This window comes from Equus przewalskii, chromosome 1 (assembly GCF_037783145.1).
Source record: "Equus przewalskii isolate Varuska chromosome 1, EquPr2, whole genome shotgun sequence".
Taxonomy (NCBI): domain Eukaryota; kingdom Metazoa; phylum Chordata; class Mammalia; order Perissodactyla; family Equidae; genus Equus; species Equus przewalskii.
This window is the reverse complement of record NC_091831.1, coordinates 173,009,475-173,028,355: the sequence shown is the minus strand read 5'-3', so window position 1 is coordinate 173,028,355 and position 18,881 is coordinate 173,009,475. Positions and strand designations below refer to the sequence as shown.

General features: G+C 35.3%; 1 protein-coding gene across 27 annotated transcripts in view; it reads right to left on the bottom strand.

Moving 5' to 3' along the window:
• Positions 1-18,881, bottom strand: part of MIPOL1 (mirror-image polydactyly 1) — a 302,383-nt gene that overhangs the window by 196,357 nt on the left and 87,145 nt on the right. For all 27 annotated transcript variants that reach the window (XM_070629153.1, XM_070629266.1, XM_070629211.1 and 24 more), the window contains 3 exons: positions 12,001-12,130; positions 476-509; positions 46-216 (listed from right to left, as the gene is read on the bottom strand). In XM_070629153.1, the coding sequence (XP_070485254.1) occupies positions 46-216; positions 476-509; positions 12,001-12,130 (335 nt within the window). The remainder of the gene's footprint in view (positions 1-45; positions 217-475; positions 510-12,000; positions 12,131-18,881) is intronic.

The following is an 18,881-nucleotide window of genomic DNA, read 5'->3' as shown; positions in this document are numbered from 1 at the left end:
AGGAGGAAAAGGTAAGCGTACGCTTTCACAGATGCACGCAGTTACCTGAGACAAAGCAGCGTCACGCTCCTCCATCACGGCATTCATTTCTTCGGCAGTTATTCTCTTTTTACATTCCTTGGTCTTGTAGATTCTATCCACAATTACAGCTCCATTCTTCTGAATAGCTATCCCTGTGTCTGCATTGTTTATTCTGTTCAGTAATTCCTGTAATGTCTACCAACACCATTATATGTTAGTCAGACATGAAGTTTTAATATACTTTATTTAATATAGGGTTTTAATTAATAGGCACATGTGAATTGTAAATTGACTGAGTGAAGTTATTGAATTTTCATATTGCAGCAAAGATGTACATTATTAGTGTGTCAATTCTTCTTTTTCCCACATCTTAGTTCTTGAAACCCACTCAATTGAACTTAAGCCTCTAAGATATAAGACTGACATCAAGAAATCTCCTCAGAGAATGGCTTACCATGTCATTTTCTTCAGGGTTAATATTTTCTAGCCTAGAAAAAAGGGACACAGAAAGCCTGATCAGTAGCATTTCCTTAGAGCAGCAAAATGAGTTCGCTTTTTAAATCTTTAGAACCTCAAGTAATTTCATTCGACTAGTCTTTAGAGTCAACCATGACACTGAACATATTAAAGTGCCACCTGCTCGACTCCATCTTTCAATAATGCTCCATATCTTCTGCACTGACTTCAGACTGTTAAGTTATTAATGTTTACTGCTATATATGACTACGAGGATCAATTGTTCATATGTGCTTAGATGAAGAAAGTTCCCTAGCGATAGAAGCACTCATTCTCATCATTGTATTTATTCCCGGACTCTCACTTCTTACCAGAAACTGTGTTTCCTCTCTTTTTTTGGACACCATCACAAATAAAAGATGGAAAGTATTTTTATTACAAAGTTTAACTATGTTTCCTCAAAAGCAATGACAAACAATTACCACTAAATTTGACCTGAAAATCTCCTGCTGCAACCTATTTGTTAAAACAAATATACTGTAAAGAAAGGGTGACCAAAATTGGACCATATTTTCAGATGTCTAATGTTATTTTCTCTTTTTCATTACATATATAGAACTATTCAATTTAAAGACAAAGAAAGTAAACTGGTTCCCCTCATAAATGCATTTTGTCTTATGGGAGCCACAGTGCTTACTGAAATGTTTGTTGATGTCGGTGAATTGAAGAAATGCCGTAAAGGTAAAGAAAGAAGTTCTCAACGACATATCTTGGAAAACGCCTATAATATTCTTTAGGAAACCATTAAATTGGATTAAGTTAACTGAAAAGCCACAAAGAGTAACAGTGAAATGATGCAGATTTTAGAAATGGTCTCAATGATGTTAAAATTTTACTAAAAAGTTTAGATATCCAAGTTCCCATTTTCTCAAGCTTCTCCCCCTCTTCTGTGCTCCTGTGATTTACCACTGACCACACACACACAGAAAAAGCGAAAGATACTAGGAAACCACAACAGAAGACACAATAAATCTGTTACAAAATTGTTCCAAACTCCACAGTTCAATGAAATTGCTATATTCATGGAAAGAAAGTATAAATTTTAGAACACTGCATTTTAACAGAAAAAAAAAACGTATATCAAAAAACTAGCTCTACACAACTTAAATAGTACACGTTAACAGGAAGGTGTAGTAATTTTGAATTAAATACACTTAATGTATCTCAAACTATTAATGTCCACTTGGATTCACATTTCAATAAGGGCAAACACTCTCATCTTTTATCTTTTTCTCTTATAATAACAGTTTTCAAATATCCTACTTCATAAAAGCTTGTTCCACAAGAATTGTTAAGATAACCACTTCTTTTTTCCGCAGTTAAAAAATACATGGAAAAGTATACGATGACAAAATTCTTACACTTATTCAGGATCATGTAAAAGTCTCTGAAGAACTATCAGTTAACTATCAGTTACTGGTTGGCTGAACATGATTTTTAAGGAAGCCATATGTGGTGCAGAATATTTACCTTAATGTTATTCTTTTTAGATGAAATCAGACTAAGAGCGGATTATGGCAGTTTCTAAAGAAGATTCAATTTAAATTTTTATAAACTTCACAATTAATTTATTAAACTTGATCATTTAAAATGTGAAAAGAGACATGAAACATTTAGATTGGTGGATTACTGGGAACTTTTGCAAAAAAAATTTAGTTCTCAAGCTATAAATATCTCTTTTTTATTTCAAAGAATTACATATGATCAGGAAGAAAACAACAGTTTAGGTAGGTTCCCTAATTTATATATTCCAAATAATCAACACAACAAAAAGTGTATGGAATTCCTATGTAGTACTTAGGTTTTTCTAGGTACTGCAATATGAAGAGGTATTACTTTAAGGAGCGGCAAATAAAGAGTTTAAATGTTTTAAATTAACGTCTTTCAAGAGAGTATAGTTAAGATAACGGCATTTGGTCTAATATTAAAATTCCCTGAGAACACTAAAATTACTAAAAAATTAAAGTCAAATTTTCTTTCCAAAGGTTATACTAGATCCTTTGCATATGAATTTAGCATTCCAACTATAATTTATGTGATTGCCCTTAAAAGTACATAATATACAATGATTTATCACTTTCCTGAGGAATGAATTTGAATCATGTTTCAGTAAGTGTGCCAGGTCTGACATGCAGGGCATGAGTGAGCCAAGTCAACCACTTGGCATCTGGATCTCAATTTTGCTTTATTATGATCCTAATTGATGTAAGCACATGATAAATGGTCATTAAGACAAAAATAAAACTTTAATAAAAATGAACAAATGGTTAATTTGAGATTTGAAAGTTTACATAGAAACAAGTAACTTTCAATATAAACATGAATCTGGAAAGAGAAAAAGACAATATTTATATTTCTCTATTTGTATTTCTTTAAAAGTCTCAGGAAGCACTAGTCACAGATATCAAAGATCAACTACATCTTAATTTAGTCACAACTAGATTTTATAGAGCAGGGATCAGTAAACTTTTTCTGTAAAAGGTCAAATAGTATTTTAGGCTTTCCTATAAGTTCTCTGTTGCAGTCACTAACCTCTGCCTTTGTAGTGCAAAAATATGCATAGACAATATGTAAACAAATGGTGTGGTTGTGTTCCAATAAAACTTTATTTACAAAAACAGGTGGAAGTCTGGAATTGCACCACAGGTCCTTACTTTGTTGATCCCTGATACAGAGTATTGAAAAATGAGACCAAATCTTTGATGTTAATACACTGTAAGTGCCAATTAAGTATGCTTGGCATATTTTTCTGAGCTGGATCACTCAAAATCTAGTTAAAGATTAATCATCAAAAAAGCGGTTTTCAGAAAATTAAATTCAGTCCTACAATAAGTACATCACTTCCTGTATCATTTAAGAAAACATAAAAATTAGACAAACAACATACCTTTAGAAAAAAGAAAGCAATTTGAAACAGCTATACAAGGCATTCAATTTTCCATATAAAATGACTTTTTAGGTTTAAGGTTTATTAGCAGCATATACAACATATAAAGCTTTACCAGTTTAATAAAGACTTAAAATAATAGTTGCTATATGAAATATAGCAAACTATAAATTATATATCAATATGAGATTTACAATTATGCAAAAGAATCTCAACCTTTCATAAACTCTAAATTATGCCTATAACAGCCTAGCCAGACATAACCATGACAATCAGTAAGAATTTTGCTGAAGTAAATGTCCATGGGCTCAAGTTTCAATTGATTTCCTATACCATGCAAATTCTGACTGACAACCTTGCACTCCAAGTGAAAAGACTCATGCATGAAATGTCACATTTCTTGATTTATCCCTAAATCAGTCAATGTCACCTCTTCCCTTTCTGAACCTATAGTCATTCACCTTGTTCAGTGGGAAGAAGCTAAACTTTAACCTCGAATGATAAAAATCAAATCAAAAGAGATTAGCGATCGGCTAATCAGAAAACTCTGAATTGTTTGTTTTTATTCTCTAAGTCTCATTTTTACACAGTGCCACACCTAGTATGTTAAAAAATACACCAACACTAACAAAGAGACTGAAAAAAGATATCATGATCTCAAAAATTGGAATATACATACACAAACACGTCTATCTTAGTAAGTGTATATGTCATTTTAACATGAATCTTTAAATTTTTTCCTAGTTTTGGATAAAAGTGAAAAAAAAAACCATGAAAGATTCAAGGGGTAAGAGAAGGCAGAGAAGTGGCAGAATAATTAGACAAAACAGATATTATAACAGAAAGATGCAAAGTAGATCAAAGTGGCAAAGAAGATGAGAGAAAAAAAGACAGAAGGAATTTGGAAGATTATACAGGAAGCAAGAAATAGGGGTCAAAACAAAAAGAGATATGAAATAATGTATATAATTTTCAACCTATACTCAATGCCTCCCAATATGCCTTTCAGTGAAGCATAGCTCAGTGATAAAGTGGTTCTACCTTAACAAGAATTTAGCATAAAATGCACTGTTGAGAGTTCAGAACTGTGGACTTCAGCTGAGTGGAAAGGAGCCTCCACAGTGCCGTTTAAAACTATGCAGACATACTATTCCTCTCTGTTGCTGTTCTAGCTTTTTATGTATGGTTGTTCCTGATCCCCCTGCAACCCTAGACTATAATACAGTAGGAACTGACCTCAAACTATTCCTAGGAACAAATAATTCTTCATATCAATTACTATTATTGTAAGTATTTACATAATTATTTACTTAATGTCTATCTTCTTAACTAAACTGGGACCTAGTGCTGTGTTCTGAGCAAATAGCACTGTACCTGACACATAGTACATATTCAATAAATATTTATTGAATGGATTAATTAATTAAAAGCAAAGGCTTGGGATTGAGAGTTTTCTTTTCCTTCCTTCCCCATTTCTCCCTTAATACAAGTGCTACAAAAAACAAAATGAAAAAGGCTCTACACCTCACGCAACCCTAATTTTAACATATTGTAATAAAAACTCTAACAAATATATGTACACATTAAAGTAGACAGACAATGGAGGGTTAAAAGAGTAGGGAAGAAGGACAGGCTCCATTTAATCCTTATCAATTAAAGAGAGAGAGCAGACAAAACTAAGGGACCAATTTAACAGGGTTTCTGAGGAAGAAGTTTGGTTTGGATACATGGGGAGATGGCTGCGCCACTGATCAGGATAAGGGATTAAGGAGGATCAGGTTTTAAGAATGAATTAATAAATCCCATTTTGGATATTCTACATTTGAGCTGCCTGTGTAAGTCTGAGATAGACAAGTCCTACAATGTGTAACTGATGGACTGTGACCCTTTAGACAAGTAGTCAACCACTTAACGTCTTTTCACCTACAAAGCATGAATAGGACCTACCTCAAGGAGCCGTGACATTGCATAAAAAAACGATTTGTTATCTTTTGGGAGTGAATTTGATTTTTGAAAAGCAATAGTATCTACACAGAAGGAAATTTCATGAATAAAATTGGTGATCAATCTAGGTAACAAGACTCATGGTCATAAATTACATGTACATAAAGCACTGTGCAGTAGCTGATAAACTGAATCTAGCTGTACTTGCAAATCCCCAAACAAGAGTTTAAAAGTTATAATGCAAGCATTACCGAAATAAGAAAAACGCTATCTACTTTGAAAAGTATGTTTAAAAACCTTTGGCCCCAGGAAGCATTTTTGTAGATATAAACAAATTGATTCTACAAAGTATATAGAAAGATAATGGTACTAGAAGAGCCAAAATAATTCTATAATAAAGGAACACAGTTGGAGAGTTGACGTTATCTGAATTCAAGACTTACTACAAAGATTCAGTAACCAAGACTGTGTGGTATTGGCAAAGGGATAGACACATTGATCAACGGAACAGAACAGAAAGTCCAGAAATTAACGCACACAAAAATAGTCAACAGGTTTTTGACAAAAGTGCAAAGGAAATTTAATGGAGAAATGATAGCCTTTTCAAGAAAAGGTGTTGTAATAAATGAATGCCCATATGCAAAAACAACCCTCCACAAGTACCACATACCTTACACAAAAATCAGCTCAAAAGAGATCACAGTCCTAAATGCAAAACATGAAATTTATAACTTCTAGAAGAAAACACAGGAGAAAAATCTGTGTGACCTTACATATGGCAACGAGTTTTAGATTCAATACCAAAAGTACAATCTATGAAAGAAAAAATCAATAAATTGGATTTTATCAAAATTTAAAACTTATGTTCTGCTAAACACACTATTAAGAGGACAGACAAACAAACCATGGACTGGAAGAAAATATTTGAAAACCACATACCTGCTAAAGGACTTATATCCAGAATATATAGGGAAATCTTAAAAGTAACAAGAAGAAAACAAACAACCCAATTTGAAAAACTGGTCAAATATCTAAACAGACACTTTATCAAAGAAGATATACAGATGGCCAATAAACATATAAAGAGATGCTTAATATCAGTTGTCATTAGAGATGGCTAACAACTGAAACAAGAAAGACAATTCCAAATGCTGGTTAGGATGGAGAAGAACAGAAACTCTTATTCATTGCTGGTGGGAATACAAAATGGTACAGGCACTTTGGAAGAGAGATTGGCAGTTTCTTCTAAAGTTACCATAGATTTAACATGTCCCAGTAATCATGCTACTAGGTTTAGCCAACTGATTTGAAAACATATGTCCACATAAAAACCTGTACGTGAATGCTTATAGCAACCTTATTCAAATTCGCCAAAAACTAGAGAAAAAGTAAACGCCAGGAGGCCAGAGGATCCTAGGACAGTATGCAGACTATGAAAAGGAGTCTGATTACATTACAAATGCATGGCATAACCTCACTTAAAAAGAGACAATCTAAGTAACTTTGGAAAGTGGTATTTCGATTGAAAACTATAAGACTAAAGGAGCTATAAATCGACAGTGTACTCTAGTTGGTAAAGCTGTTTCTCGTGGCAGTATGGGTTAATGAGTCTGAAAGTGTTATGATGGATACTAGGGTAGAACAAATAAGTAAATGGATGGTGGGGGTTGGGAGCTGGGTTTCCTACTGTTGGAGAGGGAAATCATACATAAGAGAAAGGGGAAAGTTAGAATGAATTACGTGGTACTGGATTAGAATCAGGGACAGCAGTATGAGTTCAGGTTTAGCTTAATAAAGATACAGATGGATAGATATCTAAATAATTACGGATATGTGTGTATACATCAGTTAGTATACACACATATATTTCCTGGCTCTTTCTGTTGATTGCGCCAAGAAGTAGTCACACCCAGCAACATGTTGAGCACATGCTGCAACCAGATCTTGGTTTCTAATACCATTTTCCACTAAAAGGAACCAGGGTTCTTTGAGGAATGGTTGATTCTAGGGGTGGGGCACATCCCTACTTATCCCTATAAAATATGACCCTGGAGCATCTTGTCGTGCCAGAAAGTATTCAAAAATCCAAAGGATAGAGACATGTCGAAGGGAAATAGGAGGCAACCTGAAAGAGCTTCCAATGGCCAAAGCTGGAACACTACAAGCAATAAAATAGTAAACAACACAGTATTTGATTATAACTCAAAGTATTAAATAAATATCAATGAATCCATGCTGACATAAATAAATAACAAAATAAATAAATAGAGGGGGAAGAGACAAATCTCCTGTCCTGAAGAAATACAAATAATTTATGAAGATATTCTCCCCTGTGGGAAGCCGAGCTCAATTAACCTCCCAGCCCACACCCTCACTCCTCATCCTTGAGTATGGGCTGGACTTATGTGATTTGCTTCAAAGAGGAGCTACGAAAGGGGAATGTGGGTAAGTAAATTACAGTAGAGAAACATGGCAAGCACTACCTGGCCAGCTGAATAAGATTAAGATCACTAGTGGTAAGTCATGTTGATAACATATAACTTTGAAATGATGTGATGGGAATGGCACTTTACTCCTGTAGTCTTTGTCCCAAAAAACCAATACCTCAGCCTAATCATGAAAAAAACTTGAGAAAGATTCAAAGTGAGAGACATTCTATAAAATATATGACCAGTACTCCTGAAAACTGTGAAGGTCATCAAAAACAAGGAAAGTCTGAGAAAATGTCACAGACCAGAGTAGGCAAAGGAGACACAGTGACTAAATGTATATGGAATCCTGGATAGGATCTTGGAACATAAAAAGGACACTAGGGAAAAATTGGTAAAATCTGAATAAAGTGTGGAGTTTAGTTACTAGTTATGTAACAATGTTGCTTTCTCCCCCATGACATACGTGCCATAGTAAGGGAAGATATACACAATAAGGGAAACTGAGTGAGGGTTATACGGGAACTCTCTGTACTATCTTCACGACTTTTCTGTAAATCTAAAACTATTCTAAAATAAAAAGTTTATTTGAAAAAAAACAAAGGAAGTCCAAGTACAGATGGTGGAGTGAAACTTGAACACAGAAATCTATTTATTCCATCATATAACCACGTGAACAGAAGATAAAAATTATTTAAACAGTGAAGGAAGTAGGACATCACACAGGAATTTTTAAAAAGAGGGACAGGGTAGAGTGCAGAGACGAAGATTTTGACCAGGTTCATCTAACTTTTCCTTTTACACGTGAAATAGGTATTGAGAAAAGACAGTGAATTCACCAAATCCTAAGAATTTTTTACTAATACCACACAGTTTGGAAATAACACGAGAGATCAATGAGTTGAGTAGATAACCCAGAGAAAAGTAAAGGAAGCCCTGAGTAGAAGCCTGCATTACCCTTACGGAGGAAACACAATTCATCAGGGCTGGCCATTTTCTACGACACTGGTGGAACAAATAAAGCCTAAAAGCAATACTCCAAGAAACCAAAACACACAAGACAACCAAATAGAATGAACCCTCAGTGCAAGACACCAAACAAAATCCCCTAAGTAGAGGACAGAACCTCCAACAGAAGGGGCCTACATGCTCAGGGAGGTCTTCCCAACCTCCATCCCCACACCACTGCCCCTAGGCCTAGGGCTGTACAGGAAGGTGGCCAAAAAGCACCATGGGCAAGAAACTGCAGCTCACAGGTGAAGGCAAATAGGTTTCAAATAATAAGAAATGTTTATCAAGAAAATTCACTTGCATTGTGTCAAAACAAAGAAAAGTTCCTGACAATTTATGCATGAGCAAGACGAAGAGAAATGATGTCAACAAGAATACACCACAAACAGATGACAAAACATCATGCAAAAGGGGTAAAGATCATAATATAAAAGACAACATAAACCAAGGGAAAGAAGAAAACTTTCCTACCAGCATTTTTTTTCTCCCATCAATAGCATTCTACAGTAACATAATAAGAACATGAATTCAATGAAACCAAGTTCAACGAGAAGATGCCAAAACAAAAGAGTGAATGAAAAGGGAAATTGAAAACTTAAGGAAACAAGTTAAGAACCATGAATAAATAAATAAACAAACAAAATGAACTAAAAAGAACATGGACGGGAATAGTGACCACTGGAATTACTAATAGAAAGGAGAGGTTTGAGATTATCAAAGTGTATGCAGAGAAAAAGACAGGGATTAAAATAATTATTGAACAAATAGATAAGTACAAAAGTGCCCCAAAATAAGAATAACTGCAGTCTCTAAAATGGAAAACGTAAAAAGTAGAATAAAAAATTCACAAATCTAAAATTTCTTTTAAATAAAAGAAGAATCAAACAGTTCCTAGAAAGGTGTGCTGTGCCCAAAAATGTTATTACAGAATAATCAACACAAACACCCCGATTAAGTTCTTCTACTTCAAGAATAAAGGAAGAACCCTTCAGGTATCCAGGTGTGAAAAAAGCAAAAGACCTCTAAGCGAGGGAAAAAACACCTCTGACTGACCTTAGACTTCTTTTCAGCCAAACTCAACGTCCAAAGACAAAAGAGTAACATGTTTACAGTGTTTATAACAAAATACTTGATCCAAGAACTTTATTCATAACCAATTTGAATATAAGAATAACACACAGCCAGTCTGGAGCATGTTATATCAGAGAATAAAGTATTTCTGAGCCTTTCCTCAAAAAACTGTTTGAAAATGAAATTAGGTTACCCAGGGATTCCCCACAACTAAGAACTCAAGCATAAAAATGCCACGTACGATGGAAGTTCCAGTAATGATCATTCGATCCTTTTAAATATAAAGATTACAGGGGGACACTTCGACTACAGAATCTAACACAAATTTTACAAATATTTTAAAAGTAGAATTTATAGGGGCTGGCCCCGTGGCCGAGTGGTTAAGTTCGCGCGCTCCGCTGCAGGCGGCCCAGTGTTTCGTTGGTTCGAATCCTGGGCGCGGACATGACACTGCTCATCAAACCACGCTGAGGCAGCGTCCCACATGCCACAACTAGAAGGACCCACAACAAAGAATATACAACTATGTACCGGGGGGCTTTGGGGAGAAAAAGGAAAAAATAAAAAAAATCTTTAAAAAAAAAAAAAAAGAATTTATAAAGAAAAAGAAAAAAGGAGGAGTTTAAAACTGTTTATTTCATAGCTGAGAGTCAAACGATATTCAATGTGTTTTACTAAAACTGCATTAAAAAACTTGATGATTCCAACACTTTAATGTTTTTCATGGTCTCTTTTCTTAAATTTGGAAGGGTCTTCAGGGAATTAACATATCTTATTGAGAGAAAGCATTGCATGAAGTTCAAGTTCTTCAGTTTCACTTCAATTGATTATTACTCTTAAGTTCAAGTAACACTTATATGGCACTTGCTACAAACCAGGTACTTTTCAATACTTATTAAATCCTTAAGCCCTCACAACAACTTATTAAAGCAGGCACTATTTACCCATTTTGTAGACAAGAAACTGGGTCCCAGAGACCCTGAGTAATTTGTTCATGGCTGTCCAGCCAGGAAGTGACAGAGCCAAGACTCAAAGGCAGATGCCTAGGTCTGGAATCTGTGCTCTTGACTACTACACTATAAGGCCTCTCCAATAAAACAGCATGCAGAGAATGATTTGGTTGTCATCAAATTAATTCTGTGCATGCATCCCTTCAAGCACCAACCACCCATCCTTCCAGATAAAGTGCTTAAGTATATAAGCAAAGAAAACACTTGGAATAATGTCTCCCTATTGACAAAGATAGTTATTTGGGAGAAGTCAGTGTGGAATATAGGTACATTTTTTTGCTTATTTTTATTCTTCAATGAGTTTAATGCTTTATAGTGAGTCTCTATAAGTCTTCAAAAAAAAAAAAAGAGAAGCCATTAACCTAAACACAAAACAAATCACATTATCTAATCACAAATTCAATACTGTCATGTAATTATTTGATGTTTTTTCTCTCTAATGAGCCATGTTGTAATTAGTACTTTACTGTGATGCCCCAAAGAGCCCAGCACAACGTGGGGCAGAATAAACACACATTAAGTACACTGATCACCATAAAACATTACAATTACTACATTCTATCTGTCTTACAAGTAGCATATTTCTAGGGCCTTTCCCCCTAAAGCAAACTCCTTAGACTAGCATGACTTGTATCATCTAGGAGCTTGAAAAAAGGGAGAAGTTCAGGTTCTACTCTATTGCAGGTGTCACCCAGGTTTAAGAGCCACAGCTAAAGAAGTAAAAAGTAGTGAAGAACAAGATGAGTATCTTAAGCAGAGAGCAGTGAAAGAACCCAGAGAGCTGAAATAAATCAAGAAAGTGATCACAAGACAGGGAAGAAAAGAGGAGTGACAAAGGAAGGTGGAGTAAGGACATCAACAACAGAACCATGAAGAAGTGAAGAAAGTAACTGTACCGAGAGTGTTGTGCATTTCTTTTCCTTTTTCAGTGACTGTTATCCCTGACATGAAAACTACTAGCATGCCAGATTTTTTAAAAAGACTGTGGAGATGCGGAATTACCAGTGTAACATACAAGAATCGGTAATATATTTGAATATGTAACTACCACATAATGGATGCACTTTATAAATGCTCCCAATATTATATGTAGTTTTAAATATGTACATACACTTTTAGAGACATTTCCAAATGCTTGGCTCGTGCAATTGCTTCATCTCTCTCCTCATTGGCTAATTGCAGTCGAGACATAATAGCTTCATCACGTTCCTTCTGTGCAAAATATACTTCTTCAACCAGAGCTACCAAAATACATAATCCATAATTAATTGGAGAAAATAAAGGAGAAATGCATACTTTTAGCAAAAATTATTTTATTTTATTCAACTGAATTATCAATCACCTGAGAAAACAGTATTTTAAAAAGCTACTGCAAACTTGAGATCACACTTCACACCCAGAAAAGCAAAAATTAAAATGCCAAATAATAACAAATATTGTGAGCTTGCAAAATAAAGGAAACTCTCACATGTACTGCAGATAGGCATGTACGTTTCTAAGACCATCCGAAGAGCAATCTGGCACTGTTTATTACAGTTGAAGACGTGCCTGGCCTATTAAACTGGCCAATCTCCTCCTTAGTGTGCACTTAGAGAAATTCCTGCACATGTGCACAAGGAAACATATATAAAAATGCTTACCGCAGCATTATATAATAGCAAAAATTTAGAAATAATCCAATTGTCCAGTAACAGAAGGAGGAATAAATAACTACACATTCAAAATGGAGTGCTACCCAGCATTTAAGATCAATTAACTATAGACAAAAGGACAAATCTCAAAAATAAAATTGTGGCAAAAATAGCAAGTTGCAAAGTAAAACTTCACTACATTTATGGATATACATAATAAGTAAAAATAATAAACTGAGCATGGAAATGATAAACACCAAATTCAGGATAGCAGTTACCTCAGTAGGATGGTGGAAGGGGAGGAAAGGAAAAGGGATGAGGGGAGTACACAGGCAGCACTGTGCTGGTGTGGGAGCACCATTTAGATAGATTATAATGCAAACAGCATCATCTAGGTTTGCACAGACTGTATAGGCAGCTTTGATGTTATCTGAAATTATCATTTCTCAAGCATGATTTCTACTTGAAATCCCATATAACTTTTAAAATATCACTGCAATGCTAGACGAAAAGGGGCTCAAATACCCAAATAACTGAACCAAATTTTATTTATACTGTCAAACCACAAAGTAAGCTTAGGAAAGACGTTTGAAATGTTCTTTTAGTTCATGAAACATTGGCTTTCTGCTAAGGTTTGTGACAGATTAATACACAGATAATCAGGATAGTTATTTTTGTATTACTTAAATTATAAGGGGTAGAAAAGAAACAAGCTCTGAAAATAAATCAACTATATCGTTCCATAATAAAGCATAAAATGGAAAATGCAATGGCAAAGCAAAGGCCAAAACCACTTTCAAGAAGCTGAGCCTGAGGGAAGAGAAATATATTCACTCATTCATTCGGCAAGCTCCTGTGGCAGCCATTCATCCACCTTTAAGGAATGGGAATACAGTGGTCTAAAGAGTCCCCGCCATCCTGGAGAATACACTCCATAACAGGTGAATAGAAAGTAGAGAGAAAAACAGGCCAAAAATTGGGTAGGCGGATAGACAGATCAACAGACAGACAGACTGACTGACAGACAAAGACAGTAGTAAAAGTTTTGAAGCAAAACAAGGCTGCGTGAGAGAAAAGAGTGATTTATCTGATGGGGAACAGAGCAGACTATTTTAGAAAGGATGGTCAGAAAATGCCTTTTTAAATAAGTGACATTTTAGCACAATCAACTCAAGGAAGAGAAGCCATATATATATTTGACAGCAGACTAAGCAGAAGAAAAAATAGTGCAAAGGTCCCAGAAGACTTAGGGGCGTCGCAGCAAGGGCAATGTGGCTAGGGTGCAGTGATAGAGACTAAGGACCTGGGAGCTCACCCTAGGCCTTGTAAGCCACAGCAAGGATTTCAGACGTCATCTGAGAGTAGCCATCAGAGGCTTCTGAGCAAGGAAATGACAGCATCACGTTGATATTTGAAAAGGAATTCTGGTTTCTGGGTGAGAAATAGTCCAGAGGCGGGCAAGCATGGAAGCAGAGGCCAGTTAGGAGACCAGAGAGGTAGTCTACCCAAGAATTCACATCAATAGCCTAAATAAATGACCCATTCCTTGGAACTTTAAGTTACTGAGAAATATACACACACACACACATATATATATATATATATACACACACACACACATCATCCTGGAGTTTGTATATTATACTAAAGGACTTCTGGGATAGGAACAACTTGATCAGATCTGTGTTTTAGAAGGAAACTCCCTCAGATTGGCATACAGAGTGTGTGTAGAAGAGGCAGGTGTCAGATGAAAGCTACAGGTTGGATTGTACATGCCCCTCAACCGAATATGAGATAGAATACTGTCATAATCCAGGGAAGAAACAACGAAATCCTGAACCAAGGCAAGGGCAACACAAATGAAAAAGAAAATGGATTAAATTCATAACCAAAAGGGTAAAATGAGAGAACCTAAGAGTTATGCATGTACTGAATTTTAAAGAGAAAGATAGGGCAAATGACCTACTAATCACTCCCTTAACCCATCCATAGTGTGACCTTCATAAAACTGAAGATAAACAGGTTACTCCTCTCCTCGCTGTTGCCACACAGATTCCAAAGGAAAAAAAGTCCTAACCTGGCATTCAAGGAAAACTAGAGTCTAGTTGTAGCCTACTTTCCCAGCATCATTTATCACTATATTCCCTCTAGGACAATGTTTCCCAAAATAGAGGTTGTGAAACATATTTTTTAATAGTTACGTATTTTAATGTACATTAGAAAAACCTAATTAGTACAGTTGTCCCCCAGTGTCCACGGGGGATTGTCCTAGATTTGGTATCTAGGATCCCCTTACATAAAATGGCATAGTATTTGCATATAACCTATGCCCATCCTCCCATATACTTTAAATCACCTCCAGATTACTTACAATACCTAATACAATGTAAATACCATGTAAATAGTTGTTATACTGGATTGTTTAGGGAATAATGACAGAAAAAAGGTCTGTACCTGTTCAGTACACACGCAACCATCGCAGGCCTTTCCATCAGGGGTTGGTTGAACCTGTGGTTATGGAGGGCTGACTGTACATTAGATCTAAAATTTCTCCTAGTGGCATTTAATTTAATGTCCAACTAAATTTTAAATTTCTCTAAGTTATCCAGATGTATTGTTGAGCCAGACGCCATAAAAAGATAATTTTTTATGATTTCATTTATTTAAAATTCAAAAACATAAAAAAGAATGACCTAGTTATTAAACTTAGCATAATGGTTACCTTTTGGAGGTAGTACTGGAAGGGAGGATGAGGGACACTTCTGGCATATTGGTGACATTTGGTTTCTGGATCTAGGTGCTGGTTACACAAGCGCCTTCACTTTCTGAGGTTCATGAAACTGCACAGTTATTTGTGTACTTCTTGTGTTTATATGTTAAAACTAAATAAAGAGGATTACATAAAAGTAATATGTTTATCTAGCTAAAAAGGTGAGTTGATGTAAAGAAAAACATTCAGTGAATAGTAGAAAAAAGTTAGCATAAATGTTAAAATTTTTGAAGGTATATGTTGGGATTAGATTTTAAGCAACAGAGACTTGTCCTTCTGGTCAAGATGGACTAACAGGATCTGGATTTATCCTCTCATTTTTAACAATTTTTTAAAAGGGACAAAATACATGGGATGGCAGCTTTCAAGACTATAAGGAAGGAAAGAACAGTGACCTGAGACAGGAAAACAAAGAGCTGAGCACGACGATGGGCTCAGCTTAAAATACTGAGAGTTTCCAGAACAGAGCACAGAAAGTGAAGATGCAGTAGGAGCCCGGCTGATCGCACAATTTGAGGAGACAGAGAGAAGAGGGAAGGGACACCAAAGCAGCTAGATTTCACAAGACAGACCATTAGACAAAAAACAGCTGCAAAGAGAGAAAACTTCAGAGACATGCCGAGGGTCTTCCTCGAGAAGTCAACTGAGTACTGCGCACAAGCAAGTGCATCAACTAAGTCTTGCAGGGGAAAGAACGATCTGAAAGGAGTAGAGGCAACACGTCCTGAGCTCCACAAAACCAGAAATAGTGCAAGTTTCCAGCAGCCAGACTGGAAAACCTAACGATTCATGAAGTACTGGATGGTGTACACAGAAGGGTCCTGCCTCAGCAGTGGGGATTGACTAACCCTAGACTAAACACTGCTCTGGCAACATCTACATATCTTTAAAGCATGATCCAAAAGGAGCAACCTGTGTCCAAGAAACATAAGTACATCTCAGAACAAAGCTCAAGAATATTTTATAAGAATACAAAAATAGCCAGCTCCCAAAATGGTAAAATTCATCATGGCATCCACTTACCAGGGATGCAAACAATCAAAGTTAGAACCCATAATAAGAGAAAAACTAACCAACTGAAACTGACCAACATTTCTGTCAACTAATATATAACCTTGTTTTATGTTTGTTTCTGCTTGAAGACACTTTATTTAATATATACTGTTGATTTGTTAACACTGAATTCACGGCCAAAAGCACTATAACTAATGGCTGAATAAAGCTTATCTAACGCACATCTTTTCTCCATAAGGCACATCACAGCCTTCTTGAGCTTAGGGAACACCAGACTGCATTTCAGCACTATACTTGGGGATGTTTTAAACAGCGAAATCACCGATAAAAGGCACAAAAATGCAATAAATGTGAATTAAATAAGCTGCAAAGAAGCTATTTGTTTAGAATACAAGAGCTGAAATAGGAAAGCAGAGTGGGACTTGAGATGATCATGTTGTTGTTCTTTTCTTGGTTTGTTATCTTGGTAATTTTGATTAATTTTTTAATGGTAAACCAACCTTACATTCCACAAAGGGAATCACAATCCCAAATGCAAAACCTAAAAATATAAATCTTCCAGAAGAAAACCTCTGTGACTTTAGGTAGGTAAAGATTTCTTAACTATAATACCAAAGCATAATTCACTTTAAAAAATTGATAAATTGGACTTCAACTTAATTCAATTAAAAATTTGCATTCTTCAAAAGACACTGATAAGAAAATGAAAAGACAAGCCACAGACTGGAAGGAAATAACTGCAAAGAATATATATGATAAAAAGACTTGCATCCAGACATAATTTTAAAAACTCTTAAAGTTCAATAATAAGGAAACAAAAACCAAATTTAAAAATGGGCAGAAAACTCAAATAGACACTTTATCAAAGAAGATACACTGATGGCAAATAACCACAAGAAAAGGTACTCAATATCTTGAGTCACTAGAAGTGAAAGAAGCTACAAGATTACCACCACACGTCTGTTACAATGGCTAAAATGAAAGACTGATTAAAGATGCTGGCAAGGATGGAGAGCAACTGGAACTCTCATACATTGCTGGCAGGAAGGTAAGACAGTACAATTGCAGTTTGTCAGCTTCTTAAAAAAATTACACATACACCTACTGTAAGATTCAGCTATTCCACTCAGAGGTATTTATCCAAGAGAAATGAAAGCACATGCTCATACAAAGACTTAAAAACAAACATTCATAGCACTTTTATTTATAATAACCCAAAGCTAGAAACAATACAAATTTCTATCAACAGAAGAATGAATAAACAAACTATATGACAAATTGAGCTGGGGCAACTGGAAACTACTTGTATAAAATGAAGTGCTTTTAATCAACAGTTAAGATAAAGTGAAGACATTCTTGCTATCAACACAGCTTTTGGAAGAACCGTACTTTTCAGCACAATTTCCAGTTTTCTTATCAAGGCAGTATCATTGCTGCTATGTGGGTGTCTGTGCCTGTACTATTCTGCTACCATGTATAATGCATCTCGCTGTTTCGAAAGAAACTTCTGCCCATGATGTAGGACACAATAATGAGCTTTATTTTCCCCTCTAATTGTATACAATCTCCTTCCAGGAAGGATAATCGTAACAGCTTAGAGAAAGCAACACGGTGTATTAGGAAGAATACGGGCTTTGATTCAGATCCAAGGTGTTATCATACTCAAGTCAGGTCACTTGTTTTTGCAGATTTTTAAAATTATTTTACTCACAGTTCAGGTGTATAAAATGGATGTACCACAATCATTTGTGGCTGTTAGGAAAAAAGTAGAGATAATATATGAAAGCTCTAAGACAAATAAAGTGGACTCTCAATAAACATTAGTTCTGTGCCACCACTAATGTCTCCACCTTCAATCCAGACTCACAATGTGGCTTTATTTCTACACTATTAAAAATATGATTTTAATTCGGATCATTTATATATATAAAAAAGACTATTCAAAATTCCTCACTTTTTAGCCTTTTTCGTTAGCATGAAAAAATTTATAAACAGGAACTCAAAGAAAAATTATTCAGAACCCATTCTATATTGTACACTGCATACTATAAGGATAATAGTTTGTAAAACATATCATGATATTCTAAGATACTTTTAAATACTTATAAAACACTTCTAACTTGTAGGTCAGATAGGATGGACAAAATGATGCTAAACACTCATCTAAGTACAGATTAACAGGTATATCATACCGCCCTGAAATATTATGGCATATTGAAAGATTAAAATACTAACTACTAAACTTTAAATGCCAACAGGCTTCCTGTCACTTCTGTAGTGTGTGAGATCTTTATAAAGTGACATTTATTGTAAGCTGTGTTCCACTTTACATACACTAACACTGATAAAAGACGTAAGGCTAGCAATATCAAGGGCTTTAATACTAAGTGTAGTTATCTCTATGCTTAAATGTAAATGCCTTACATCAAGGGCTTATTTGGTCTTGTGTGATCAAGAGAAAACATTTTTTCCTCTATAATGCTCTATCAACTCTAAAGACTTAAATAATGTGTGTACTTAAAGGAGACTGCCTTCTGAGTATTCTAAGGTTAAATTTTAAAATGCCATAAAACACAC